Raw genomic sequence first — 11113 nt, 5'->3', positions numbered from 1 at the left:
CATTTTAGCTTATAAACTATAAGGTATTTCAACTATTTTTTTTTTCTTTGGAAAAGACAATCCTGTCATTTTTAAAGTTAAGTATATTTTAAAAATAATTATTTCAAAAAAAATTTATTTTAAATTTTAAAAAAGTAATAATATATTAAAATAAAGACATAGTATTGCGTTTGATTTTTTAAATGAATGAAAGGTTTGGTTTAGACTATTTTGGAAAAAATCTGACCTGGTGGAGGTGACTGAATTTGGATTCTCTCCTGTATTATTATTGCAGTAACTCTCCATTTGTGTTTTATGCGGTTGGACCGATCTTATGGTTGAAATTTAAACAGAAGTTGATTGTAAAAACAGTAACAACTGTAATTTAACTTAAGCTTATATAAGTTAAGTTGACTTATTAGGATAAACACAGGAGTTATAAAGTTAAAAGATGATGAGAGATTAAAAAAGTTGAAGAAGTGAAGTGAAGTAAAGACGATGACTTTACCTTTTGATAGAGTGTATAAAGCAATAAAGAGATGCATTTTAATATGGGAAAATGATGATAAAAAGAAAAGAATAAAATGTATGGAAGTTGTTTGGTTGGTTGATGATAGATGTGTGGAGGGTGAGTGGGTTTTTGAGAGTTGGGGTCACACTTCCCTCTCTCTCACGTCCTTTTCAGCCATTAATTAAAATACATAAAGCTAACACAAAATCATCCTCTTCTCTTCTCTTGGGCGGGAAAAAAATCACATAATACTATCACTTTCCTCTCTCTCTCTCTCTTTCTCTCTATATTCTTTCCATTTACCATCTTGGTGACAGAGAATCATGGCGCTTGCATTCCATGGCTTCTCCATAAGGCACACATTTATATATATAATATATATATATATATGGATATTTATTAATACATTTTTATGATTTTAATTTGTTGAGTTTTGTTTGTTTAGTGTGTTTTCACTGTTATGACTGTGACTGTAACTAACTGTGTCTCTTTCTTCTGCGGTTGTTATGATTTGGTGTGGCAGGGACTACACTTCAAAGATGAGGACTGTGGACGTTTTCAAATGCTGGCCATTTGCCGCCGATGGAGTCAGCCGCTGGGAGGCGGAGTCCTCGCTGCCGCCAATGACGGTTCCGAAGATGAGTGGATGGGAAAATGAGTTCGGGGGACTGAGATCTAACATCGCTGGAGATGGTGGAGACCGAGGAAGGGAGAATCGTCTAAGCCAGGCAGATTCGGACGAGAGTGAATCGGAGAAAGTGGATAAGTTTGTTACCTGTGGATGTGCTGTGGAGGAGGAACAGGAGAAGATCGAGATGATTTGTCCGGTGTGCGGAGATTTTAACGCTGCGACGCTGACGGCGGTGAACGCGCACATCGACGGTTGCCTTGTGCGGAGGGTGAGGGAGGAGCAGCAGCGGATGCGGCGGTTGAAGTTGAAGGCGCCGAAGAAGCGATCCATCGCGGAGATTTTCGAGCTGAAGGAGGGCGTGGAAGAGGAGAAGACGCAGTCGGAGATCGAGACGGTGTTGAAACTCTTGCCGTTGGACTCCGGCGAGGTTTCGAGTGCTGTTACGAAGCTCCGGTGGCTCTCGGAGCGGCTCGAGGCGCTGAGATCCAACGGAATTTCCTTCGAATCGGTGAAATCTGTCGGAGCAAACGCGAATTCCCCGGAGGAGGAGAAATTGGAGATGCTGCGTCCTGTTTGTAGGGTTTTCAACGCCGCGTCCGTGACGGCGGCTAACGCGCACATCAACGGTTGTCTCGCGACGGCGAGGAGGGAGGAACGGGGCCGGAGATCGAGTTTAGATAATCCGAAGCCGAAAGCGCCGAAGAAACGCTCTATCGCTGATATTCTCACTGTGGCGCTGCCAATCGACGCTTACGGGGACGGCGAACTCGCTGCCGAGGGAGAGAAAGACGATGAAGGCGAAAAGTTCGGAGAAGAATTTGTGAAATACGGTTTCTCCGGCGTAAGAATGAAGAGTAAGAAGTGTACGAACAACAACGTAAGAAAAAAGAAAAAGGTGAAGAAGGTTATTATGAAGAAGAAAAACAAGGTGGAAAAACATAGCGTTTTGTCTCTGAACGGCGAGGGTAAGAAGATAAACAAACGGAAGAAGAAAAAGAAGAAACTGAACAACGTCTTCACTGCAGAGAAGGTATGTTTCCATGTATGTCGTTATTATACATATGTCAATCAATGTCATGTTATGTTATGTGTGATTTTCATGGCATAAAATATAAGTTAATCTTCCATGTATGGATGCATGCTAGTTGCATAATTTGGTGGGTTTTCAGGCATAAAATATTAACAATAGTGTAGTTTCCGTGTATGGGTAGTTGATCGTGCCATGCGATAATAGGTTGGCGAACTCTACCCGTGGCTTTTTCTGCATCAAACTCATGCCAAAAAAGTGTGGGTTTTGAGTTGATAGATAGCCTTACAATTTTGATTTAGATGAAGAGAGTAGTTAGGCACTTGTGAGAAAGTTGAGGTAGGAATATTGAAGATAAGGGGGGTTTTATAGATGGGTTACTAGCTACTACTAGGTGGAAGAATTGAGTCTAATGATGAGGGTTTTTATTTTCCTTTCTAGTAACTACTATTGGATAATAATTTGGGGTAAAATTAAGTAATGGGCCATGGGGGAACTAGATAAGTGTATTCTCCTCTATGATGATGGCTAGTTTTTCTGACATAGGTTGGATACAGATGACCGCTGGATAAGGTTTGGGTTGTGGGATCTGTGAGTGAAGGTTCAGAATTTGAAGGATCGTTTGTTGGGTCTCTTATAGGGATGTTTTCTTATGCCATGTCAGAGGACACTGCGTCTCAAAATTTAGGCTGGTTTCTAGTAATATGGAGTTATTATCCTTTGAACTACTATGTTGTTTATCAAAGATGTTTTCTTACATTAAGTGAGATAAAAGGAGAGAAAAATATAAAAGAAATTATGATATAAAAAATATTGTAGGAAGTTCATATAACAGTTACATTATTCTTGTCAAGCCTATAAAAAGAAATTTGATCTACACTATTTTTTTTCAAATTGAAAAAGTATGAAAAGTGGGGTATGTAATTTAATGAGTGGCTAACAGATCCAAACCTAGGAGGAGAGTATGTAGCCACTGAATACATGGTAATTCTATCTGATATATCAGTACATTGCACGGTGCCGATATAATGTGTGTGATCTTTTGGTCGGTGCTAACTTTTTCCCTAGACTGGATAATCAAAAACCAGATGAACATATTAATGCAGTTCAAATTCAAAGTTGGAGGATTGGGTTGGCCTCTCAGAAACTTTAAATCTACAAATTTCAACTCTAATTTTAGCTACACCTTTTCTTTCCAACTTCTTATCCTCATTCTAATTATACTTTTTTTTATACCTATCAAATGAGTTTTATAGATGAGAATACAGTAAACTATACATGGTATCAAGACTTCACAAGTCATAGAATTCTGGACAGTATAAAAACTTGTAAGTATAGAGGTGCATATATATATATATATATATATATATATATATATATATATATATATATATATATATATAAGTATTCATTCTATGAATGTTTAGAACTCTTTAGAATTTAAAGTACGTTCTTTATTATTAATAAGGGCATGCATTTATTTGCCCTTACTAATAAACTTTTTTACCTTCAAATAGATGCTCAGTTATATATTTTTTTTTTCTCATTAATAAATCTAGTTTTACAATCAGGAAGGTACTTCTTTTCTTATTTTAAAGGATTCGTTCATTATTGATTTCTATATATATATATATATAAATTAGGGTTATGATAATAATTATTTATCCTGTGTGGCTGAACTTTTGCTACACGTAAATTTTTTATTTTTTGGCATAATTACAGTAAAATGTAAATATAGTATAGTTGAATATCCAAATTATTTATTGAATGAAAACTAAATCTGGATACTGAAACCTACAAAAGTTATAAACACTAGTAGAAACAGTGTGGTCATGAATGTGTTCAATTTTTTATAATAATAAAAAAATGATAAAAAATATCTTATTTTAGTTTTTAAATTTTAAATATTTTTATTTTAATAAATACATATTTTTATTAATTTTTTATGTACAATTAATTTCTCCTTTTTGTTCCTTGTTTTATCTGTTTATTTATTTATTATTTTAAAAACGTAGTAAACAAAGTAACTGTTCTTTACTGGTAATTTAGTAATATAAAGATAAAAAAAATTAAGAATAAAATTATAAGACGAGTTGTAAAAAATAGAAAAGAATCGTTTTTATTAATTTTAGCCTTTAAATTAAAGGATAAATATGTTCAACGTATAAAACTTTAAAAGATTATTTGATAACCTTTTCTTCTAAATCATTTCATAAGACTGATTTTGTACTAAAATTTAAGAAATTGAAAAGACTTTCTTATTTGTACTAAAATTATAGGTGCCATTTTTTGCTAGTATACTAAAGAACTTCATAAACTATCTGTCAAGCAATTTTTCCTTTTTTGATTTCTCAAAGCGAATATTTTACCACAGAAAAATACTATTATTCAGTGACGGCAATTTGGTTATTTTACCATAAAAAAATCAAAGTAGAAAAATATGTTGTTAGAACTCAGAAGGCATTCAACTGAATCCAATTGTAATCTATATAATATGTATAACTAGTAACTAGTCGTACTACTATTTATATATATATGGATACTTATAAACATAATTTAAAGAACATTTAAGATTAATTAAATATTAAGGTTTTTTGTTGGTAATTAAAAATATATTTTTTTTTTAAATTTGCATACATTTTATTTTTTAAAACTTTTGAACAGAATTAGTAGAATATTATTTTTGCAATTTATATATATATATATATATATATATATATATATGTATGTATGTATGTATAAAAGTATACTTGTTAACTGAGCAAGTTTGAGTATTGGTTAAAAAATTAAGGAAACTTGAGCTTTCTTTTAATTTGTTATAAAAAAAATTGTGTATTAATTTACTTTGGCATAAACAATTACCATATATACATACAACAAGACACTATGTGCATAGATCATCTTATTTTTGAAGTGAGGATTCAATTTACTACATAGTTATTATGGATTACTTAAGCTTAATTTTAATGTTTTCTAATAATAATTATTATTGTTATTATCATAAATTGAATAAGCTCTTAAAAATTTCCTTTATTAATAAGCAGTTTTAAGGATATTCGTAGTTAATATTATTAGTTAAAATGATAATATTAATATGCAGTTTAAAATTATAATATCTAATTTCCTTTGCGCTGATTACATATGCAGTTTATTTTAAACACAATTTTTTACTTATACACAATTTCTGTATTTATGGGTTTAATTTTTACACAATCAATGAAAAATTGCCTACACGATGATTTGTGTAGTCATATATATTGTTCAAAAAATATCATTACATCACACACTCACGACCACTACTTAGGAAATTGGACTACTTAGGAAATTGAACTCTTTAACTGTGTGTGAACTCATTGAATGTTAGACAAACTTTCCCTTGGACTTTATACTTGTTTAAAGTTTTAACTAAAATCACTATCAAGGATATGTAGACAGATATCATTTCCATTACAGGTATGTTTAGAGAGTTATATTTTGGAAGAGTAATTTTCAATCGACATTCTCTAACTTAATTATTCTTAAAAATAAACCAACAAATTAGCATAAATTTATTTACTTTAAAAATTAAAATGTATGCAAATTTATCATTTTTAATCTTTTCATTAAAAATTATATAATTTATTAATAAAATTGACGTATTTTCCGTCTCTAATATCGTACCCCCAATATATCTTAGGTTAATGCATATAATGTAGATGTTCTACACGATGCATATATAATTTATTGAATCCAAAAAGAAGATTATCTAAGATTTCATAAGGAGATGAATTTTGATATGCTCAGTATAAAGTGATCTGATATTTTATATAGTTGTTATTAACATCTTCAAGTTAATTAAATAATTTGATACTACATGATAGGTTTGGAAGACAAAAAAATTACATCTAATTAAAGTCATCAATTAATCAAGTTCTGCTATACTACATGTAGTATATTTGCTTCATAATTATTAGTATGGCATGTTTGAGGTTATTAATTACTGCTCATTTGTTTATAATATTTATGCAAACTGGAAACATAGCAAAAGGTAATTATTGAGTTATTTAGTGCATGTCAACGTTGCATCTTTCTCACCCCCTATTTATGACTGAGAGTAGGAGAAATTTAACAGTTAGTAATACTACTTTAAAGTTGTTTAAATATTTTTTCCTAGTCAATTAACACAATTTTTAAAGAAAAACAATATTAGTTTATTCATAAAAATAATAACTTTTATTATGTTTAATAATTAAGTTTAAATTTAATATATAAAATTATGAATTATTTAAAATTCTATATTTTTTAATTAAAACAAAGTAAAATATAAATAATTTTGAAAAACATATAACATAAAAAAATAAAAAATACATTTGTTTCTAATATATAACACAACTCATGGTAAACATAACTAATATATTGAAAAAAATTATTATATTGCCTGTTACTTCTAAAAGGGTCCACAGTGGAGTTCGACCCAAACTTTGCAAATTGCATTAGATTTTCAAACAGATTAATTTTAAAAGTTTATTTTGGTATCAATAAATTTAAAATTTAAAATGGTTCGAGTGTTTAAGCTTAAAGAATTTTATTTACAATTATTTCTTTCAGGTTTCTTTGAGTGATTATCATTTTTAATTTTACGAAATAATATTAAAAATATTTTGTATGTTTTTTAAATCACAAAATATTATAAATTCTTGATGTAACATCCCAAAATGTTACTATAAATAACATAATCAATTAAATATATTTATAAACAACTTAAACATAAACATGTAAATATAAGTATAAGTATATAAACATACGTAAAAGAAATATAATAACTTAAATACATGAATTTACAAAACAACTCATTACAGAGGTCTTTTTGAAATTAACTTTTTAAAAACCTAAAAAGCACACGTATTTTGGGAATTTTAAGAACACTGTGCACTACACCTTCCAAAAACACAAGTCTTACTTTGAAACATTTTTAATTGAAAGGGTAACTTTTCTTTAAACCACTAATAAATGCCTTAAGAAGCTTCCCATAAATTTTCTCGTAAGGCACACCATTTTATTTTATTTACTCTTAAGTTATTAATATGAGAGGAATCAGACTTCTTCAAACTAGGAAGTATCCCTGACACATGCATTGTATGGATATTTATAACTAATATATGCATTTATCACTGTCTGTGTATGCATGAAATATAAACATTTAAACTTGGAAATATGAGAGGAAATAACCCTCTTCATTGCAATGGATGTTGGAGTTGGAATCTTAACTTGCTTTCACGTTACTTTTGTGTGTTAGTATTGTTATTATTTATCATTATTAGACTTAATCAAGTTGTTAAATTTTGAATGTCTCAGGGAGATGCTTGTAAGCGCAAAATGCAAAATCCAGTCTATAGTTTAAGGAAGCTAGGTACTGTCGGGAATAAAAAGGTTAAAATTGATGACATCGATGCTTCTTCTGCACATGAAAAGAAATTGGGTGTAAATATTTTATCAGTAGAAAGGAAGGAAAAGGTTAAAAACTGGGACTTGGTTGTAAAGCAACCAAAGGCAGCGTCTCCCATTAGTTCCATTCCTAAGAATCACAAACATATTTCTGGAAGTACTTCAAGTGGTAGTAGTAATATTCAAAATGGTACTGAGGAAAGCCACTATGATGTTCAAGCACCATCAGTTTATAAGCATTTGGGATTTTCTGCTGAGGATTCGGCGATACTTAGTCCGAAAAAGAGAAACTCGTTTGATGAAACCGTGTTCAGTTTATCTTCAGATACGCTGGCCTCTTCATTTGGAAAGGAGCAGTCCTCTGGAACTGTTGAAGGAACTGCGAATTTGGAAGAAAGAAGAAAGGATAACATTGCCATTAACACAGATAAGAGAAAGGAGGTTAGTCCTAGAGTTGAAAGTAAACAGTTTTCCAATACCCTGGAACAGGTTTGCGTGCAAAATTTTTTAAAGCCGTGTACCAATCAAGAGAAATCAAAAAACGTATTTGAGAATTCTGAATCATTATCCCACATGACAATTTGTGATAATAATTTACACCGGTTTGATGGCAACACAACCACTATGCATGTTTCTCCACATGGTAACGTTTCTAGATCTCTCTCAGCATTTCAAGGGGGGCAGGCTTCTGGCATAAATACGCAAGCGTGTGAATCTGAAGCTTTTAGTTACGCTGGAAAATTCATTGATCATTTGGGAGGTCCAACTTTTCAGCCTACACATGCAAATACAAGGACATATTTGGAGCCTTCACCCTCTTATTCTGCTTCCTTCAATGAAGTAAATGAGAGAACTGAATTTTCATTCCACACATATGGGAACAAGGATAATAATGGCCAAGCTATGGGTGGCCGATCGTTGTCAGGCACCTTTTCTGCAGATATGATTGATAATTCGTTTCTCTTGCCCGGCTGGGGTAAAGGAAGCGTAAGGAATTACTGCATGGAGCAGAACTCTTATGGTTTGCCTCTCAATTCTCATGGTGAGCTAATCAACTTCGGTTCAAGTGGAAAAGTTGGGACGATCCAGCCAGAGACATCATGTACTTTTAGAGGTTCTTTAAGAACACCTGTGAATAATGTTTTCCATCAAAATAGCCAGGACTATTTAAGGATTGGTAAGAGGCATGTTGTCCAGAAGATTCCTCAGGATCGGGGAAATTCATTTCCGCATTATTCAGGTAGTTGGTTAGGTGTTAGAGAGTTACATGGCAGGAGGAAAGCAGATATCTACCCGCATAATTCTGATTGGTGTTCCAATGTCCATGACCAGCCACTTGATTCAGAATTGAACCTTATGAGAAACCCTTTCATTGAACAAAATCAACTTGGCAAGGTGCCAAATCATAAGGAATATGGAATGATTTCTCCGAGAGGAAGCCCGGTTCTTGTTTCACCTATTTCCAGCCAACCAACAATGAGGTTGATGGGAAAAGATGTTCCGATCGGTAGAAGCAGCAAAGAAAAGCAACAAATTTTCGGAGGAGTTCTTTGGGCTGAAGAGGAATCCAGAAGAAGGCATTATTCTGTAGATACCTCTATGGATAATTCTTTATTAGGAAGATGCTATATGCCTGATTGGGCTACTGGTTCCGAATTACAGAGACAAACGGAGAATGTGTTACAATCTGTGAAAATTCAAAGCAATCGAGCATTACAAAGTACCCTGTTGATTAAAGGTGACTCTGAATTTCTTAACCTGCAAAGTGATCATATATCTCAGAATGCAAGCCATGGAACCAGCATAAATTCTAGTACTAATTTGCATCCTATTTCCCAAGCACCTACTTCCTGTGCAATATTTAGTAGGCAACCAGAACACTTGCCCGAGCAGTTTGTTTCTGGAGCTAAAACACCAGGACTCTGCTTTCATTCTCAGGTACCATCTCCTCCTTACAATTTCCATCTGTCTACTTTAAGCAATGGTGAGCAGAATGACTGGAAGAAGCACCATCGTGTAACGAATTCAGCTTTTGGATTTCCTTTCTTGCACCCAATTGTTGAAGAACAGGCCAAATCATCTTCGCTCAAGAGGTCCTATAGCAGTTTTCCAGCATGGTCATCAGGCTCAACATATCAAAAGATGTCTGGGAGCTCTACTACTACAAGTTTTCATCAAAATGCATGGAGAAATGATTCAACTATCCCATTCGTGAATCATTCAGATGGTTTGTATCCTAATTCTGTGATTTCTCACTGTCCCAGGAACGCCCCTCTTTCCCCAACATCCAATTCTTATCCTTATTCTCCATATGCTTCAGTTTCCCTCGTTGCCAAACCACCCGCTGCCATAGATGATTGTAGAAACATACTTAGGGTCACTGACAGAGTCATATTAGATGATATGATTGCCAAAGACCAGCATCCATGCACCAATGCCAGGAAGAGACCCGCAGCTAATACTTTTGATCCTGCAAAACCTAACAAGTTACTTCACATATAAGTGCAGAAAAACTAAGCCCCATCACTGGGCTGGCTCGAGAGACTTCAAGTACAAATTTGCAGCAAAACAGCAGAGAAGTTGAACTTAAACTCTAAGTGGGTGCAAGAAGTGAATGTGTTTTGATTGAAGCTCAGAATCTAAATCCTAGAAGCCATCTTGGCTTTGATTCTTCTCACCGGGATGGTAATATCAGGTCCTGTGAAACTTGGTCCTGGTGCTAAGCATATTCTGAAACCGTCACAGAATGAGGAAAACTCAACACCGATCCATTCTGCCGTTCCTATTGCTGCGACTTCTGACTGTGGTAGGGATCTAGAACATCAAGGAAAGACAAAAAAGATGTACATATTTGAAGTGTAAATCATCATTTTATGATGTGACCTTTTTGCCTTGATAGTTTATGGACACCTGTGAACATAACAGAATTGTCCTCGTATAATATTGCCAGATTGCTGAAACAGGTGGAAAATAGATCTCTTATCATCTTATCAATCCTGGGAAATAGTCAATAGCTTTTGACTAAACACTCTTTACCGTTTGCAGAGCTTTAAAATTAGTAAAACAGGTAGTTGCAGATTTTTTTAGCTGAAGAGTGTAATTACATACAAATATTGCTATACTTTTTGTTTTTTTGAATCTCAAGGATGGGATTGTTATAATTTCATCAGAAAACTTCCTACTGAATTACTATTCAAAATACAATCTTTTTGTTTGAATAATGAAGCAGAATATGAAGTCTTGCTTACATGTTTAGAATAATTAGTAGCATTAGGTGCGAAAGATCTAATGATAATGATAACAGGAAATTTAAAATTAGCAATCAAACAATTAAAGAGTACAAGTCTATAATAGTAATTTGCTTAAATATTTTGATAATTATGAGATAGAACATATGGAAAGATTTATGAATATGGAGGCAATTAAATTAGCCCAAATTGCTTTAGGATGCAAACTTTTTTTTTCTAAATTTGATAAAGGGAAATTACCAGAACAATTCGAAATCGTATCATGATGAATGATAGAAAGATAATGTAGTGAT

General features: G+C 32.9%; 1 protein-coding gene across 2 annotated transcripts; it reads left to right on the top strand.

Annotated features, from left to right (window-relative positions):
- The first annotated feature begins 628 nt into the window (after nucleotides 1-628).
- Nucleotides 629-10658, top strand: LOC137831152 (uncharacterized). 2 transcript variants are annotated; one of them, XM_068638712.2, is made up of 4 exons: nucleotides 694-845; nucleotides 1014-2151; nucleotides 7483-9510; nucleotides 9643-10208. In XM_068638712.2, exons 1-4 carry the CDS (start codon nucleotides 814-816, stop codon nucleotides 10072-10074), a joined length of 3630 nt encoding a protein of 1209 aa, XP_068494813.2. In that variant the 5' UTR covers nucleotides 694-813; the 3' UTR covers nucleotides 10075-10208. The 2 variants fall into 2 exon arrangements, with proteins under 2 accessions (XP_068494810.2, XP_068494813.2); XM_068638709.2 differs by having other exon boundaries at nucleotides 629-845; nucleotides 7483-10658.
- The last annotated feature ends 455 nt before the right edge of the window (nucleotides 10659-11113 follow it).

The sequence above is a fragment of the Phaseolus vulgaris genome, chromosome 6 (assembly GCF_051622355.1).
Source record: "Phaseolus vulgaris cultivar YP4 chromosome 6, ASM5162235v1, whole genome shotgun sequence".
NCBI lineage: Eukaryota > Viridiplantae > Streptophyta > Magnoliopsida > Fabales > Fabaceae > Phaseolus > Phaseolus vulgaris.
The sequence above is the reverse complement of the archived record's forward strand: the minus strand, read 5'-3'. Positions and strand labels throughout refer to the sequence as shown.

Excerpts from the sequence above, each read along its gene's own strand:
- LOC137831152 (XM_068638709.2), top strand. The coding sequence starts at position 814 with ATGGCGCTTGCATTCCATGGCTTCTCCATAAG. Across the intron at positions 846-1,013 it reads TTCCATGGCTTCTCCATAAG|GGACTACACTTCAAAGATGA; the intron begins GCACACATTTAT and ends TTGGTGTGGCAG. Across the intron at positions 2,152-7,482 it reads ACGTCTTCACTGCAGAGAAG|GGAGATGCTTGTAAGCGCAA; the intron begins GTATGTTTCCAT and ends TGAATGTCTCAG.